General features: G+C 39.4%; 1 protein-coding gene across 2 annotated transcripts in view; it reads left to right on the top strand.

The window, feature by feature from the left end:
• Positions 1–907: 907 nt before the first annotated feature.
• LOC101871616 (solute carrier organic anion transporter family member 1C1) overlaps positions 908–16,207 on the top strand; it is a 27,968-nt gene continuing 12,668 nt past the window's right edge. The window contains exons 1-8 of one of the 2 annotated variants that reach the window (XM_034062972.1): positions 908–1,048; positions 3,792–3,933; positions 4,719–4,851; positions 5,431–5,552; positions 6,353–6,499; positions 7,590–7,688; positions 8,252–8,497; positions 9,403–9,567. In XM_034062972.1, coding sequence (XP_033918863.1) covers positions 923–1,048; positions 3,792–3,933; positions 4,719–4,851; positions 5,431–5,552; positions 6,353–6,499; positions 7,590–7,688; positions 8,252–8,497; positions 9,403–9,567 — 1,180 coding nt within the window. In that variant the 5' untranslated portion in view covers positions 908–922. The remainder of the gene's footprint in view (positions 1,049–3,791; positions 3,934–4,718; positions 4,852–5,430; positions 5,553–6,352; positions 6,500–7,589; positions 7,689–8,251; positions 8,498–9,402; positions 9,568–16,207) is intronic. The other variant, XM_034062971.1, reaches the window with a different exon arrangement.

The raw sequence follows: 16,207 nt of genomic DNA, 5'->3' as shown, positions 1-16,207 counted from the left end.
TATACACATATGCATGAAAACATATATATTTTTCTACTTACATAAGATCTGTGTCTGTAGACAAGCATAAAAGAATAGGAACTTCTAGTTTCAGCCAGCAGTTCTATAAAACATAGTGCTGCTTAACAGTGAACACAGAAGCTGATTTCGTAAATATTTTCAGATCTGATTTAGAGATTGAAATTCAGAACAAAGTACTGCAGTATGTAAGCAGAGATTTAAGAATTACTGATATCTTCTGTTCTCAAAGTACAGTATTTAGGTTTTCTTTACTTCTTTGTATTTACCTGCAAAGAAGAAAATTCACATTTTTTCCTGTAACAATTGCCTACTGAGCCCTAAGGCTTTATGTAAAATGGTAAAGGGAACTAAACCCCTTTATTCTTGTGTAACTCATTACGTAACATCAGACGATTAGTGCTAAGGTTTCAACCTAAACCAGTTCAAGTCCCTCATTAACAGGCTAGATTTCCTTTGATCTAATTACTTAACGTCCCAGATATATGGGAAGTTCAGAGATTAGCTCTGAGAAATCTCTGCAGACATCATCACATCTAGAATATGAACTTACATAGAGGCTCCAGAAATGTTTAAAATGTTAACAAGACCCATTTAGTCTGCCGGTAATGCTTGGTTAAGTGTTCAATGAAATCACATTGATGCTAGCTAGAGAATGAAGATGATGACTGCTTGCTGAGTATGATTTAATCTTCATTATTATAGGCAAGTGAATTGCAAATCTCCATAATTAAACATCCAGTGCACTTGTCAGATTCTGTTGTATAGTTTGATAATTGCTGTTGTAGGGAAAACAGTACAGCAGGGTGTTGCTGTCACATGAGGAGCTTTTGAGGCTGAGCTATTAGGATGCCCTTTTAAAATGCTCTCCGTGTTTTTTGCTTTAGAGGCAAGGGACATCATCATGGAGATTTCATCAAAAGAAAACACTCAGCTTTTCTCAAATACAATCCTGCTTGTTGACCGATCTTCATTCAAATCTGAATCTTCCACATCCAAGGAAAAACAGTCGTATTGTGGAGGTATAAAGGTAGAGTAAGAGGTTTAGACTATTCCAGTAGGGACTTAGAAAGCCTCTATTTTTCTTTTTTCCCTGTGAACTATCCCTTTTTACCCTTCTGGTTATGTCTTGCTGAGTCACTATGAAATCATTAAGTATTTTTCTAAGTCTCAAAAAAAGTCTGCTTCAGATCTTCATTTGCCCAGCATTTGGCAATGCTCAAATATGATATGGTGGTTGAGGCTTGTGTGTTATGAGGTCTTCAAGAATCTTCCTGAAAGGTCATTATATCCTCCTTATTGCACCACCCTATCTTCCTGACTTTAAGAACAGAGCATTGGCAGACAGGTACTACAGGCAGCTGTTAATACAGATTGCTTTTTTAAGCTTGTAGACATGGTAGTCTTCTGGGCTCTAAAAATTATGCTTTTATTATGGTCTGCATGTTTTGAGCCCCATGTTATGAAATATTATTATAATATTCCTGATTTAAAAGAATTCTCCTTGAGGTGTCTTTGAAACAAATCTGCAGAAGTATCACCACTGTGTCTGTACTTATCTCACCCATGAGAAGTACTTCCTTGAGCCAATGGAAGCTCTCTACATTAAGCCTCGTAACGGAGCTGTACCTGACTGAGTAGGACCACTGCACTTTGAAGGAGCATTCCTCCCTTTATGGGATGCTGCAGTACCCGAGGCAGCATTATGCTTTGCCTCCTTTCCAAAGCCAGGCTGTCAAATGCTGACACTCTCTTGGGTGAGGTCTCAATAGATCACCAGAGAATGGTAAGGTGAGATGGCTTGAGTTGATGTAAAATGAGTCTTTGACCTTGCCCAGTTCTTTTTATCTTGCACAGTCCTCATTTCTTTTGTTTTTTCTCTCTCACACACACATACACATACTTTTGATATTCATCCAGATCCCAATACAGTGAATTACTTCATCAGTAGTTGACCTGAAGTCTATAAATAATGCAAAGCAGTGAGGATACAGTGGGTCTGATGACTGCTATAAAAACATTTTGATTCCTGCATATTCTCCTTGTTTTGTCCAATCCTGTAAAGGCCCAGAAATGAGGTCCCCAGATACCAGCCCTCTTATATGTTAAAATTTCCTTTAATAACCAGAAAGATGTGGTGAAATATTCAATTACAGTCACTGCAAACCAAAAAACAATGTGAAATCATGTGCTCCTTTCAGTCCCAGCTCTGAAAGAGGAACACTTTTCCACAGCTGTACAGTCTCCATCTCCCTCCTGGGACAGCTGCAAACTCAGTAGGAAAACTTGTGCCAAAGAGAGACTGAGATGGTTGAAGTTCTAGTTTGACCTATATGATTCTCCTGTGAAAAACTATATTTGCTTTCACATTGTTGTTTAAAATCTGAGGTCATAAACACACAGAAAATGTAAAATATCATGGCAATATTTCTACTAGAGAGCTCTTTGGGAGACCTCACTGGAAGAAATAAGAATGAGATACCATTTATTTACCCACAAGTCTTTCTGAAGGAGGGATAACCAGCACTGGATAAAGTGAAGTCTGTTGAATGTGACACAGAGGTACATTTGAAACTTGACACAAAAATTTACATTCAACAGTGATGCCAAGTGTTATTGCCTATGTGCCTTGTCAAATGAGGCATTGTAAGGAGTGTTGCATTGAAGCAGAGTACATCGCTTTAGAGCACCTGCTTACTAGTAAGTACGATTGTTCAGAGAGGAGGCCTAAGGAGTAGGACAAGAATCTAGGCCTCTCTTAACATGAAATATTACTGTGCCTTTTAATTTCTGGTTTAGGGTATGGGGTTGTTTTTCTTTTTACAAAAAGCATCCCTAGGTATTCAGTCAATACAATCTGTATGTGAAGGTAAAAACGCACTGTTGTAACTTGCATGACCAATTGCATAGCTGAATATCTCTAGAGCTTATAAACTCAGAAAGGCTCCATTTGGTGGTGGCAAATTCAGGAAATCATAGAATCATAGAATAGTTAGGATTGGAAAGGACCTCAAGATCATCTAGTTCCAAATAGCTCTTCAGGACCTTGCACTCCCACTGTATGCATTTCAGCTCTAGTCTTGTCCCAGAGACTGAGGAGCCATTAACTGTTGAAGTGAACATAATGCCCTTCTGGAACACATGTTCCAATTCTATTTTGTGTAAAAGGGATTCCGTCTGCATATTTGGACTATGACCAAAGCACAGTGAAGGGATTAGGGAGTTTCATTTTCAAATCCCACTCCTGATTCAGACTAACACATAAAACACCTCTGCTAAATAAAAAAGGATGAGAGAAGGTTCTCCTTCAGCAAAATACAGTGGGCACTCCAAAGAAAATGTACATATTGGAGCTTGCAAGAGGTCTTGTGGGGAAAGGATGAGCTTAGAAGAGAATTTCTTGGCAGGTCATTGGTCAACTCATGGACTCATGTAATGTGAGGCAGTGACTTCTCCCTCCTGGTCACCCTGGGCTTCATGGCAACAGCTTACAAGAACAGGACTCTAAAATCCAGCTCTTTGCAAAAGCCTGTATTAAAAAATGCCAGAAAATGCCACCTCCCCACTGAACCACACTTAATGTGTACCCTTATTGTTATTGTGTAAGATACCCCCTCCTTAAAGATATAAGGTGGGTGTTATATGTCTGTCCTTCGAAGCATCAGTACTTTTGACATCTACCTGAAATATGCAGTGGCTGATAGCAAGTTCAGTTTATATCACCATTGCTTTCTGTACTGCCTCATTTTAATCACTGTCTATTTCTTTCACAGGTATTTCTTGGAGCATTGTCTTTTGTTTATTTTGCTAAAGCACTATCAGGAAGTTATCTAAAAAGTACTATAACACAAATAGAAAGAAGATTTGATATCCCATCTTCTTTGGTTGGCGTTATTGACGGCAGCTTTGAAATTGGTATGTGCTGTACGATGTATTTTTATTTTCAGAGAAAAAAGAGTGATGAAAAACAATTGTACGAATCTCCTTGAGCCATTAAAACTGAGCAAGATGCACCTAGTAAAGATCAGCATGACTGCCAATATGATTATCTTCGATAGGATAAGGGTTGTTTGTACAAGCAATAGTTCAACATAGTTATAAATATTTTATACTGTGATAAGCCTATGTCTGGCAAATAGCCCTAGTAGAAATTTGGGCTGTTGAATGAGAATTTACCTGCACAGATTCCCATCTTTCCCCTTTTGTCAGAAATCCACCTCTCCTACAAGTGATTTATTAAGGAGGAAGGGTACAAACCTCTAACTGTAATCTGCTATTGTCCCGTCCATCCCTTTCCTTCTTGCACTGTTTCTAGAATGACATTGTCTCTTACAATTTCAGTTTACTGAATTTATCTCATGGATGCACAGTGGACTGTGGCATTCACAGGAATTAAATGCTAGCCTAAGGGTATAAAGTTCTGTTTGAGTCCCTCTTTTCCTGTTTTCCTGGCTATCTATCCTTTTCAGATGGTATAGTCCTCCTCATTTCTAGCTGATTATCCAAAAGTTTATGGTTTTCTTATCATGGAAGGCATTGGACTCTTGTAAGAAAGCCTGGAGAGAGGGAGAAACACCGATCTCATGCAAACAGTCCTCTCCCCTGAAATCACTGCCTATACCATTCACCAGGAATTGTTATTTTAGGGAATCTCCTACCAAAAAGCCATAAAACTCAGTTTTCCTTTTGTACTCTCAAAGGGAACCTCCTAATCATAATTCTTGTAAGCTACTTTGGAGCGAAGCTTCACAGGCCAAGAATAATTGGAGCAGGCTGCTTAATTATGTCAGCTGGAACATTCCTAATTGCAATGCCCCAGTTCTTCATGGGACGGTAAGTGCAGTGATTGGTATTTTCCAGCTGGGCTATGCACACTGAATGTTAGCTCACTAAAATATTTAGGCATTGATTGTAAAGATGCCCATAGAAATAGGCATATGTAGATGTGGTTATGCAACAGACTAATTACTGTACAGCAAATAATGTAACATATGTGCTCAGCTGTAATCACATTATCATTTTATTAGCCTCTGATCTTGATTGGCCACATTTTGACACAGTTTAAGACTTATTGAGACTTCAGTGATGAAGGGATGACTAAACTCTGAGTTTCAAACACAAGCCAGAGGATACACCCACTGTCTGTTAATCTTTCAGTACAGATTCATGCATCATAGTAGACCAAATGCCTGTTAAACTGAAATACATCACTGTGACACACAACCAAAGGAACAATATTCGTGTACTAACACAGTATAAACTGAGTTCCATTTATTGCCTGTAAACCATAATTGTCAACACTGGATGCAGATGAAATGTTCATTTAAGTGCCTATCTTCCATGGTCATAACACATTTGTTTGCTTTTTCTCATAAATTGGGACAGTAAAAAACAACTTTGGTTTATAAACAGATATGAGTATGAAAGATTCCCTTCCACCATCAATTCGACTGTTAGCATCTCTCCATGTCTGCAGGATAAAAGCCGAACTCTAATCCCTGCCTTGGAAAAACCTCAAGCAAAAATGAATGCAGGTGAGAATGATCTGTGTCAAATATCATGATAAGCATAGAAGAATGTATCAAAACGCTCACAAACTCTCATGCAATAGTTTATTTGAACACAAAATAGAAAGAAAAAGGAATAAGATGAATATACAGAAAATTCAGATCTGAGGCAAATTATTAACAATAAATATATAACTGCCACTGACCACTGCCAAGAGTTTGGGTTTTTTTCAGGCTGCAGCCTTTCCTCCAGCCTTGCTGTCTCCTCTAGCAATTTTCTGCAGCTTTGTGGCTTGCAGAAACACCAGTCTCCCATGGCGACCTTGGAAAGTCATGGTTTTCCTTATGCCAGGAAATATGCCGTTAGATGCTCATCCCACTGGAAAGAGCTGCTTGGGTCTCACAACCTGCAAATCCCACTTCTTGTTTCTCTCCCTGCCCATGACCCCTTTTTGCACAGCACAAAGCTGTCTACCCTCTGGGTGCTTTGAGCTCCTCATGGGTATGGAGCCTATAATCTTCAATGCTTCCCAAATATTTCTATTCTGAGATCCCAGTTCTGGTTAGAAAGAAGTGAAAAAGGCTTCTAAAGTGGGATGTGATGATAGATTTATAAAACTAGCCAACTTCTAGTATCTTTGAATGAAGCAGTTAATGCTAATAGTGTGTCTTCCTCAAGCTGATTTAGTTAAAGTTGCCATCCATACACCTCACAAAACATTTTTCACAGTTTTCATACTGGTTTTCCCCCATTAGAAGTCCTGTGCATTCAGTGTCACGCTGTTAAGAAAAAACTCATCATGTTGTCTCTCTTGTGATACACCCAGGATGTGAAAAAGAAGGAGGCTCTTCCATGTGGATCTATGTTTTAGTGGGAAATCTTTTGCGTGGAATGGGTGAAACTCCTATCCAGCCTTTGGGAATTGCATACCTCGATGACTACACCGTTGAAGAAAATACTGCCTTATACATTGGTAAAATAAATACCTTTTTTCCTAATGGATTTTTTCCTAATGGAACCTGAGTCATTCTGAATAATGGAATGGGTGTTACTGAATTAACTTGCCCTGATTGTTTGGTCTACATGGTTTCCAATATTAAAGTTTATTTAACAGTCTCGTACGCTTGAGGGACCAAGTTCCCCTTTAGTTGTACCAGCACAGTTCCATTGTCTTAATTTGAGGAAAGAATTTGACCTTAGGTTCCTGCTGTTACCCTAATCCTCCTAATTCTTCTAGAGGTGGACTGCTGAGCCTGTGTGCACATTCAGTTCTCTGGAAAGTGATAAAAAGCATGTACTCTTAAGCACTTGAAATAGCACTTTGGCAGGCACTCAAAACATTCCCTCCAGCTTCAGGTAGGATTATAAACAATAAGGCTTTAAATACTGGAGCTTTACAAAGTTGGTATCACTGGTTGTTTGTTGTGTTCATTGTCTGAAGACCTCTATACATTTGCGTGAATCAGCATCTTTTCTTGACAAGTTTGCAGCCTGGCAAAAGGCAAAAACTCAGGTCCTCTTTGTAAAAGATTCACTCTTCCCAGATCTCCAGATCCATTTTGAATGTTCAAAATAGTCAGAAGGTTTGGCTGAAGGTGTACTGAAACACATTAATATTGGGTACCAAAGCAAAGTGGTTTTTTCAGCCTGTTCAGGGTCCACCATCACTTAAAGTGATCAGTAACTTGAATAACTGTCATTTGTTCTTTGTTTCATTTACTCAGCTAAATGGTTTCTAGCAGTTCTAGATTGGTGACGATAATGAGTTAGACCATTAAGTTCCAGACTTATTCTTTAATTTGGGCTGAATTTCATTCCTTAGTTGGATGACAACAAAAAGATGTTGAAGTGTCAGTGTAGTGGGGGACATTTTATTGTTGTCCTTTTCTTCTTGAAAAACTTATATAACTAATGTGTCAGAGAGCAAAAGGTTGGCTTAGTATTTTAAGACTGTTACTTGTTAGCCATGTTAGCCATGACATATCCTACTTTACTGTTAGGTGCAGCAAGACCTAGTGCTTTTTTAAACCAGGTGTGTAACAGTCCCCTGTTTTCTGTTGCAGGCTGCGTACAGACAGTTGCAATTATAGGGCCAATATTTGGCTTTCTTCTAGGATCCCTGTGTGCCAAACTTTATGTTGACATTGGCTTTGTAGATCTGGGTAAGTCAGAAAACTCTGGTTTTAAAAATTCAATCAGGCTCCAAAATGCCTGTTTTAGGCCAAGAACTATTGAATTATCTTCCAGGCTTAAGGGGCTAGCAGAGATGGAGCAGGCACTTAATGACATAGAAAGGGATAGCAGCAATGCAATGGCCCACACAGAAAAGGCTAGCAAGAAAGATGGGTGTGGAGGAAGTAGGAGGCCTGATGCTTCCTCAGTCCCAGCAGATCTGTGGCTGGTGCCCCCAGGAGATGCCCTGATGAGGAGTCTCTGGGGGAACAGCAGGAACCATAGAATCATACACATGTTGTGGGGACATGTGAGTGTCACAGCTGGGGACCTTATTGTGTCAGGGCAAAGCTACTGCTGTGTCAAAGGAATCAGCAAGTCCTTATTGTCTTCCCACTGTTGCTAGTTTAACACTGATAGACACAGCACAGCTAAACCTGGCAAGGTGGGGGTGGACTCCTCTGGAGTAAGTCCCTTCAGAATCACTTCCCCTAATATCAGCAAGCAATCCCAAAACCCATTTATATGTTCTTTCTTTTTTGTCTTTCTCTAGACAGTGTAACAATAACTCACAAGGATGTGCAGTGGGTGGGAGCCTGGTGGCTGGGCTACCTGCTAGCAGGTATGATTAGTGTTCTAGCTGGCATCCCTTTCTGGTTCCTACCCAAGCACCTCCCGAAACCAGAGGGCAGGAAGGACTCCAGTACCTCTTCTGAGCAGTCAGAGTTCATCACTGAGGATAACAAGGACCATCAAAAGTCTTATCAGCAACAAGTGAAGATTGCTGAGATGGCAGAAGGCAAGTAACTAGAGTTTATTTTGTGGCTGTTGAGGCCTTCCCTCGCTAGATTTGTACTTTAAAACCTTACACTTTCTGAGGGCATATAATGGCCTCAGAATGACTATTTTCCTTCAGGTGTCTCTCTCCACCTAACTAGTATGTACAAAAACAGTCTTTTCATTGCTCATTGTGGGACTTGCTCTTGAATACAGAATTTCTCCAGATGAGACTTGTAAAATTACATTAGTGGTGCAGCAAATACCATGAAACTCTGCAAAAACACTTTCACAGGTATTGACTGTTGCAGAAGGGGGGTCAAAAACATCTCAGGTTTTGCTAAACCTTTTCCTTTAAGATAATTCATTAGAAAAACACTTATACAGTATCTGATCAGCATAAAGATGGTCACAGACAAGATATTTAGGAAGCTATCTAGATTTAGATACAAGCTGGTTTGCATAATTGCATTCTTTGCCCCTACTTTACCAAAAGTATTTTCCCTCAGTGCTTGAATCTGTAGCTCAGTACGTATACGCTTAGTTGTCAGCTGTGCTGAGAACTCTCTGCCCCAAGAATATGCTAAAAAATGTGAAGGACACATAGAAAACAAATCAGTCCTGGTTTAACCTAGAATTATAGATTACCATGTTGGGAAGGACCTCAAAGATCATCGGATTAAACCAGATCAAAAGAAGATACATAAAACGAGGTATGTCTTCCAGGACATTGATGCTTAGTATTTTGCTCTGCTGTTCCCCCATCCAGAAATGGAGGAGCTCTTAGGAGCATCATGGAACTTCATGAATTACCTCTGAAATGTTCTGCAGTCCTTCCTTGAAAGGTGCAAACATGTTGCAAAGCAATATTCACAGCACTAGCTCTTTCTTCGGCCTGGTTGTAATTTCTGCTGTTTTGTTTTGCAGACTTCTTGCCATCACTGAAGAACCTCCTTGGGAATCCAGTTTACATTCTGTATTTGTGTGCAAGTATCATTCAGTTCAATTCTTTAATTGGCATGGTGACGTATAAGCCAAAGTATATTGAACAGCAGTATGCACAAACGTCTTCAAAAACGAATTTTGTTATAGGTAATGCTATATCTCCTTCTTGGTGTCTTAAAAATGGACATTTTAGGAATGGCATATACATATATGTAAGAAAATTTGAGCGTTTTTTAGGATATGTTTATTTCTTCTCCTTCCTTGTCTAGCTTTGGGTAACAGCTCATAGAAAGCAGGTTATTTCATTTCTGCTTTAGCACTAGTTAGCTCTGAGTTTATCCATGCAAGATTATATGATTTGATACCTTATTTCCTATCTTACTGGAAATTTGGAAAATAACCTATGTACAGCACAAAAGAATAATTGAAAAGATAATTACTTTTAAAGATCAGCTTGGTGGTAAAGGACGGATCATAAAGTAGCTGTGGTATTGCCAGTGGTTTCTTACTTTCTGAGGAGGTTGGTGTTAAATAAAAGGAAGTCAAATTCATCTCAGTGATCACACAATACATGCATTAAAACCCAAACATTATCTCAGTGAGATGCTGGTGAAGGAAAAAATAGGTATTTCTGCCCTAACTTTACCTAAGAGCCTTTCTCTGTTGTGAAGTTTGCCTCTCAAGCTCTCCCATAGAGACTGCTTCTGCCTTTTGGTACCAGTGTGGCCACTTTTGTAGATGTCTTCAGGATGGTGAACTTGACTGCCTAGTTGCTTAACCTGCACGCAGACTTGAGCTCTGTTCCTCAGGTCCAGGGATTCAATAGCATTAGACAGCAAAGAGGTTTACATCTGTCCAATACAGAGGGAATTGCCTTGATTCAGAGCAGCATTAGTTGCACAGCAACTAGTATATATATGCAGAAAAGCTGTATGGATCCTTTGTGCTATGTTAATTCCTTAAAGACAAAAGCTGGAATTTCCTGGCTCAAAACTCCTCAAAGAAAGGAGAAATCGTCAAGCAAAGTCAATGGCCAGAGAAAATCCAGAAAACAATTCCTACATTCAGTATAGTGCTTCTCTTTGTATTTAAAGATTTTCTGGAGCTAAACTTTCAGGTATGTGCAAACTGAGTGAGGGTTAAGATCCATCCGGTTTCAGAAAGAATAAGGACTATATCGTATAGAGGATGTGAGATGGCTTGGCTAGGGAAGGATCCTGGCTGAATCATTTTCTTTCTCCCCAAATCCACCCTTGCTAAGAAAGCTGGGGCTCACTAGAACTAACAGTGTATATTTCCCAGTCCTTACCTCTTTTTTCTTTTATTATCTTTTTTCTTTTCTTTTCTTTTCTCTCCTTTTCTTTTCTTTTCTTTTCTTTTTTCTTTTCTTTTCTTTTCTTTTCTTTTCTTTTCTTTTCTTTTCTTTTCTTTTCTTTTCTTTTCTTTTCTTTTCTTTTCTTTTCTTTTCTTTTCTTTTCTTTTCTTTTCTTTTCTTTTCTTTTCTTTTCTTTTCTTTTCTTTCCCTTTCTTTTCTTTTCTTTTCTCTTTTCTTTTCTCCTCTTTTCTTTTCTTTTCTTTTCTTTTCTTTTCTTTTCTTTTCTTTTCTTTTCTTTTCTTTCCCTTTCTTTTCTTTTCTTTTCTCTTTTCTTTTCTCTTCTTTTCTTTTCTTTTCTTTTCTTTTCTTTTCTTTTCTTTTCTTTTCTTTTCTTTTCTTTTCTTTTATTTTCTTTTCTTTTCTTTTCTTTTCTTTTCTTTTCTTTTCTTTTCTTTTCTTTTCTTTTCTTTTCTTTTCTTTTCTTTTCTTTTCTTTTCTTTTCTTTTCTTTTCTTTTCTTTTCTTTTCTTTCTCTTCTCTTCTCTTCTTTTCTTTTCTTTTCTTTTCTTTTCTTTTCTTTTCTTTTCTTTTCTTTTCTTTTCTTTTCTTTTCTTTTCTTTTCTTTTCTTTTCTTTTCTTTTCTTTTCTTTTCTTTTCTTTTCTTTTGTTTTCTTTTCTTTCTTTTCTTTCTTTCTTTCCTTTCCTTTCCTTTCCTTTCCTTTCCTTTCCTTTCCTTTCCTTTCCTTTCCTTTCCTTTCCTTTCCTTTCCTTTCCTTTCCTTTCCTTTCCTTTCCTTTCCTTTCCTTTCCTTTCCTTTCCTTTCCTTTCCTTTTCTTTCCTTTTCTTTCCTTTTCTTTTCTTATCTTTTCTTTTCTTTTCTTTTCTTTTCTTTTCTTTTCTTTTCTTTTCTTTTCTTTTCTTTTCTTTTCTTTTCTTTTCTTTTCTTTTCTTTTCTTTTCTTTTCTTTTCTTTTCTTTTCTTTTCTTTTCTTTTCTTTTCTTTTCTATTCTTCTCTTTTATTTTCTTTACTTTTCTTTACTTTTCTCTTCTCTTCTCTTCTCTTCTCTTCTCTTCTCTTCTCTTCTCTTCTCTTCTCTTCTCTTCTCTTCTCTTCTCTTCTCTTCCCTTCTCTTCCTTTCTCTTCCTTTCTCTTCCTTTCTCTTCCCTTCTCTTCCTTTCTCTTCCTTTCTATTCCTTTCTCTTCCTTTCTCTTCCTTTATCTTCCCTTCTCTTCCCTTCTCTTCCCTTCTCTTCCCTTCTCTTCCTTTCTCTTCCTTTCTCTTCCCTTCTCTTCCTTTCTCTTCCTTTCTCTTCCCTTCTCTTCCCTTCTCTTCCCTTCTCTTCCCTTCTCTTCCCTTCTCTCTTCTCTTCCCTTCTCTTCTTTCCCTTCTCTTCCCTTCTCTTCCTTCTCTTCCCTTCTCTTCCCTTCTCTTCCTTTCTCTTCCTTTCTCTTCCCTTCTCTTTCCTTTATCTTCCTTTCTCTTCTTTCTCTTCCCTTCTCTTCCCTCTCTTCCCTTCTCTTCCTTTCTCTTCCTTTCTCTTCCTTTCTCTTCCTTTCTCTTCCCTTCTCTTCCTTTCCCTTTCTCTTGCCTTCTCTTCCCTTCTTCTTCTTTCTTCCTTCTTCTCTTCTCTTCCGCTTCTCTCTTCTCTTCTCTCTCTCTGCTCTTCTTTCTCTTATCTCCCCTTCTCCTTCTCTTCCTTCGCTCTATGGCTTCTCTTCTTCTCTTCCTCTCCTCTCTCACTTCTTCTTCTTCTTATCTCTTTCTTCTCTTCTCTCTTCTTCCTCTTCTCTCTCTTCCTTCTCTTCTCTTCTTCTTTTTCTTCTCTTCTTTCTCTTTCTCTTTCTCTTCTTCTTCTCTTCTCTCTTCTTTCTTTTCTCTCTCTCTCTGCTCTTCTCTCTCTCTTCTCTCTTCTCTTCTCTTTCTCTTTCTCTCTCTTTCTCTTTTCTTCTTCTCTCTCTTCTTTCTCCTCTTCTCTCTCTTTCTTTCTTTCTCTCTTCTCTCTCTCTCTTTCTTCTCTTCTTTCTTCTTCTCTCTCTTCTCTTTTTCTTTCTTCTTTCTCTCTCTCTTCTCTCTTCTTCTTCTCTTCTCTTCTCTCTTCTCTTCTTTCTCTTCCTTTCTCTTCCTTTCTCTTCCTTTCTCTTCCCTTCTCTCCCCTTCTCTTCGTTTCTCTTCGTTTCTTCCTTCGTTTCTCTTCCCTTCTCTTCCCTTCTCTTCCCTTCTCTTCCTTTCTCTTCCTCTTCCCTTCTCTTCCCTTCTCTTCCCTTCTCTTCCTTCCTTCCTTCTCTTCCCTTCTCTTCCCTTCTCTTCCCTTCTCTTCCCTTCTCTTCCCTTCTCTTCCTTTCTCTTCCTCTCTCTTCCCTTCTCTTCCCTTCTCTTCCCTTCTCTTCCCTTCTTTTCCCTTCTCTTCCCTTCTCTTCCCTTCTCTTCCCTTCTCTTCCTTTCTCTTCCTTTCTCTTCCTTTCTCTTCCTTTCTCTTCCTTTCTCTTCCCTTCTCTTCCTTTCTCTTCCTTTCTCTTCCTTTCTCTTCCTTTCTCTTCCTTTATCTTCCTTTATCTTCCCTTCTATTCACTTCTCTTCGTTTCTTTTCCCTTCTCTTCCCTTCTCTTCCCTTCTCTTCCCTTCTCTTCCTTTCTCTTCCCTTCTCTTCCCTTCTCTTCACTTCTCTTCCCTTCTCTTCCTTTACCTTCCTTTCTCTTCCTTTCTCTTCTCTTCTCTTCTCTTCTCTTCTCTTCTCTTCTCTTCTCTTCTCTTCTCTTCCCTTCTCTTCCCTTCTCTTCCCTTCTCTTCCCTTCTCTTCCCTTCTCTTCCTTTCTCTTCCTTTCTCTTCCATTCTCTTCCTTTCTCTTCGATTCTCTTCCCTTCTCTTCCATTCTCTTCGATTCTCTTCCATACTCTTCCTTTCTCTTCCTTTCTCTTCCTTTCTCTTCCCTTCTCTTCCTTTCTCTTCCTTTCTCTTCCTTTCTCTTCCTTTCTCTTCCCTTCTCTTCCCTTCTCTTCCTTTCTCTTCCTTTCTCTTCCTTTCTCTTCCTTTCTCTTCCTTTATCTTCCTTTATCTTCCCTTCTCTTCCCTTCTCTTCGTTTCTTTTCCCTTCTCTTCCCTTCTCTTCCCTTCTCTTCCCTTCTCTTCCTTTCTCTTCCCTTCTCTTCCCTTCTCTTCACTTCTCTTCCCTTCTCTTCCTTTACCTTCCTTTCTCTTCCTTTCTCTTCTCTTCTCTTCTCTTCTCTTCTCTTCTCTTCTCTTCTCTTCTCTTCTCTTCTCTTCCCTTCTCTTCCCTTCTCTTCCCTTCTCTTCCTTCTCTTCCTTTCTCTTCCTTTCTCTTCCTTTCTTCTCTCCTTTCTCTTCCCTTCTCTTCCTTTCTCTTCCTTTCTCTTCCTTTCTCTTCCTTTCTCTTCCTTTCTCTTCCCTTCTCTTCCCTTCTCTTCCCTTCTCTTCCCTTCTCTTCCCTTCTCTTCCTTTCTCTTCCTTCTCTTCCCTTCTCCCTTCTCTTCCTTTCCTTCTCTTCCCTTCTCTTCCCTTCTCTTCTTTCTCTTCCTTCTCTTTCCTTTCTCTTCCTTTCTCTTCCTTTCTCTTCCTTTCTCTTCCTTTCTCTTCCTTTCTCTTCCTTTCTCTTCCCTTCTCTTCCCTTCTGTTCCCTTCTCTTCCCTTCTCTTCCCTTCTCTTCCCTTCTCTTCCCTTCTCTTCCCTTCTCTTCCCTTCTCTTCCTTTCTCTTCCCTTCTCTTCCTTTCTCTTCCCTTCTCTTCCCTTCTCTTCCTTTCTCTCCTTTCTCTTCCTTTCTCTTCTTTCTCTTCCCTTCTCTCTTCCCTTCTCTTCCCTTCTCTTCCCTTCTCTTCCCTTCTCTTCCTTTCTCTTCCTATCTCTCTTCTCTTTCTCTTCTTCTCTTCTTCTCTCTCTTTTCTCTCTCTCTTCTCTCTCTTTCTTCTCTCTTCTCTCTCTCTTCTTTCTCTTCTCTCTTTCTCTTCTTCTCTTTCTCCTTCTCTCTCTTCTCTTCTTCTCTTCTCTCTTTCTTCTTCTCTACTCTTCTCTCTTCTATCTCTTTCTCTTCTCTTCTCTCTCTTCTTCTTTCTCTTCTTCTCTCTCTTCTCTTCTCTCTTCTCTCTCTCTCTCTCTCTTTCTCTACTTCTTCTCTTCTCTTCTTCTTTCTCTCTTCTTCTCTCCTTCTCTCTCCTCTCTCTTTCTCTTCTCTACTTTCTTCTCTCTCTTCTCTTCTCTTCTACTACTTCTCTCTTCCTATCTCTCTCTCTCTTCTCTCTCTCTTTCTTCTCTCTCTTCTCTCTTCTCTCTCTCTCTTCTCTTTCTCTCTCTCTTCTCTCTTCTCTTCTCTCTCTCTCTCTTCTCTTCTTCTCTCTCTCTTCTCTCTCTCTTCTCTTCTCTCTTCTTCTCTTCTTCTCTCTCTCTCTTCTTCTCTTCTTCTCTCTCTTCTTCTCTCTTCTCTCTCTTCTCTCTTCTCTTCTCTCTCTTCTTCTCTTCTCTCTCTCTCTCTTCTCTTCTCTCTCTTCTCTTTCTCTTCTTCTCTCTCTTCTCTTCTTCTCTCTCTCTTCTCTTCTTCTCTTCTCTTCTCTTCTTTCTCTCTCTTCTCTTCTCTCTTCTCTTCTCTCTCTTCTCTCTTCTCTCTCTCTTTCTCTCTCTCTCTCTTCTCTCTTCTTCTTCTCTCTCTTCTCTCTTCTCTCTCTCTTCTCTCTTCTCTTCTTCTCTCTCTCTCTTCTTCTCTCTTCTTCTCTCTTCTCTCTCTTCTCTTCTTCTCTCTTCTTCTCTCTTCTCTCTCTTCTCTTCTCTCTTCTCTTCTCTTCTCTTCTTCTCTCTCTCTCTTCCCTTCTCTTCCCTTCTCTTCCCTTCTCTTCCTTTACCTTCCTTTCTCTTCCTTTCTCTTCCTTCTCTTCTCTTCTCTTCTCTTCTCTTCTCTTCCTCTTCTCTTCTCTTCCTTCTCTTCTTCTCCTTCTCTTCCCTTCTCTTCCTTCTTCTCTTCCCTTCTCTTCCTTCCTCTTCTCTTCCTTTCTCTTCCTTTTCTTCCTTTCTCTTCCCTTCTCTTCCTTTCTCTTCCTTTCTCTTCCTTTCTCTTCCTTTCTCTTCCTTTCTTCTCTTCCTTCTCTTCCCTTCTCTTCCCTTCTCTTCCCTTCTCTTCCCTTCTCTCCTTTCTCTTCTCTTTCTCTTCCTTCTCTTCTCTTTCTCTTCCCTTCTCTTCCTTTCTCTTCCCTTCTCTTCCCTTCTCTTCTTTCTCTTCCTTTCTCTTCCCTTCTCTTCCTTCTCTTCCTTTCTCTTCCTTTCTCTTCCTTTCTCTTCCTTTCCTCTCTTCCTTTCTCTTCTCTTTCTCTTCCTTTCTCTCTCTCTTCCTTTCTCTTCTCTTCTCTTCCTTCCTTTCTCTTCCTTTCTCTTCCTTTCCTTCCCTTCTCTTCTCTTCTCTTCTCTTCTCTTCTCTTCCCTTCTCTTCTCTTTCTCTTCTCTTTCTTCTCTCTTCTCTTCTCTCTTCTCTTC

This window comes from Melopsittacus undulatus, chromosome 5 (assembly GCF_012275295.1).
Source record: "Melopsittacus undulatus isolate bMelUnd1 chromosome 5, bMelUnd1.mat.Z, whole genome shotgun sequence".
NCBI lineage: Eukaryota > Metazoa > Chordata > Aves > Psittaciformes > Psittaculidae > Melopsittacus > Melopsittacus undulatus.
This window is presented reverse-complemented; position numbering and strand designations above follow the sequence as displayed.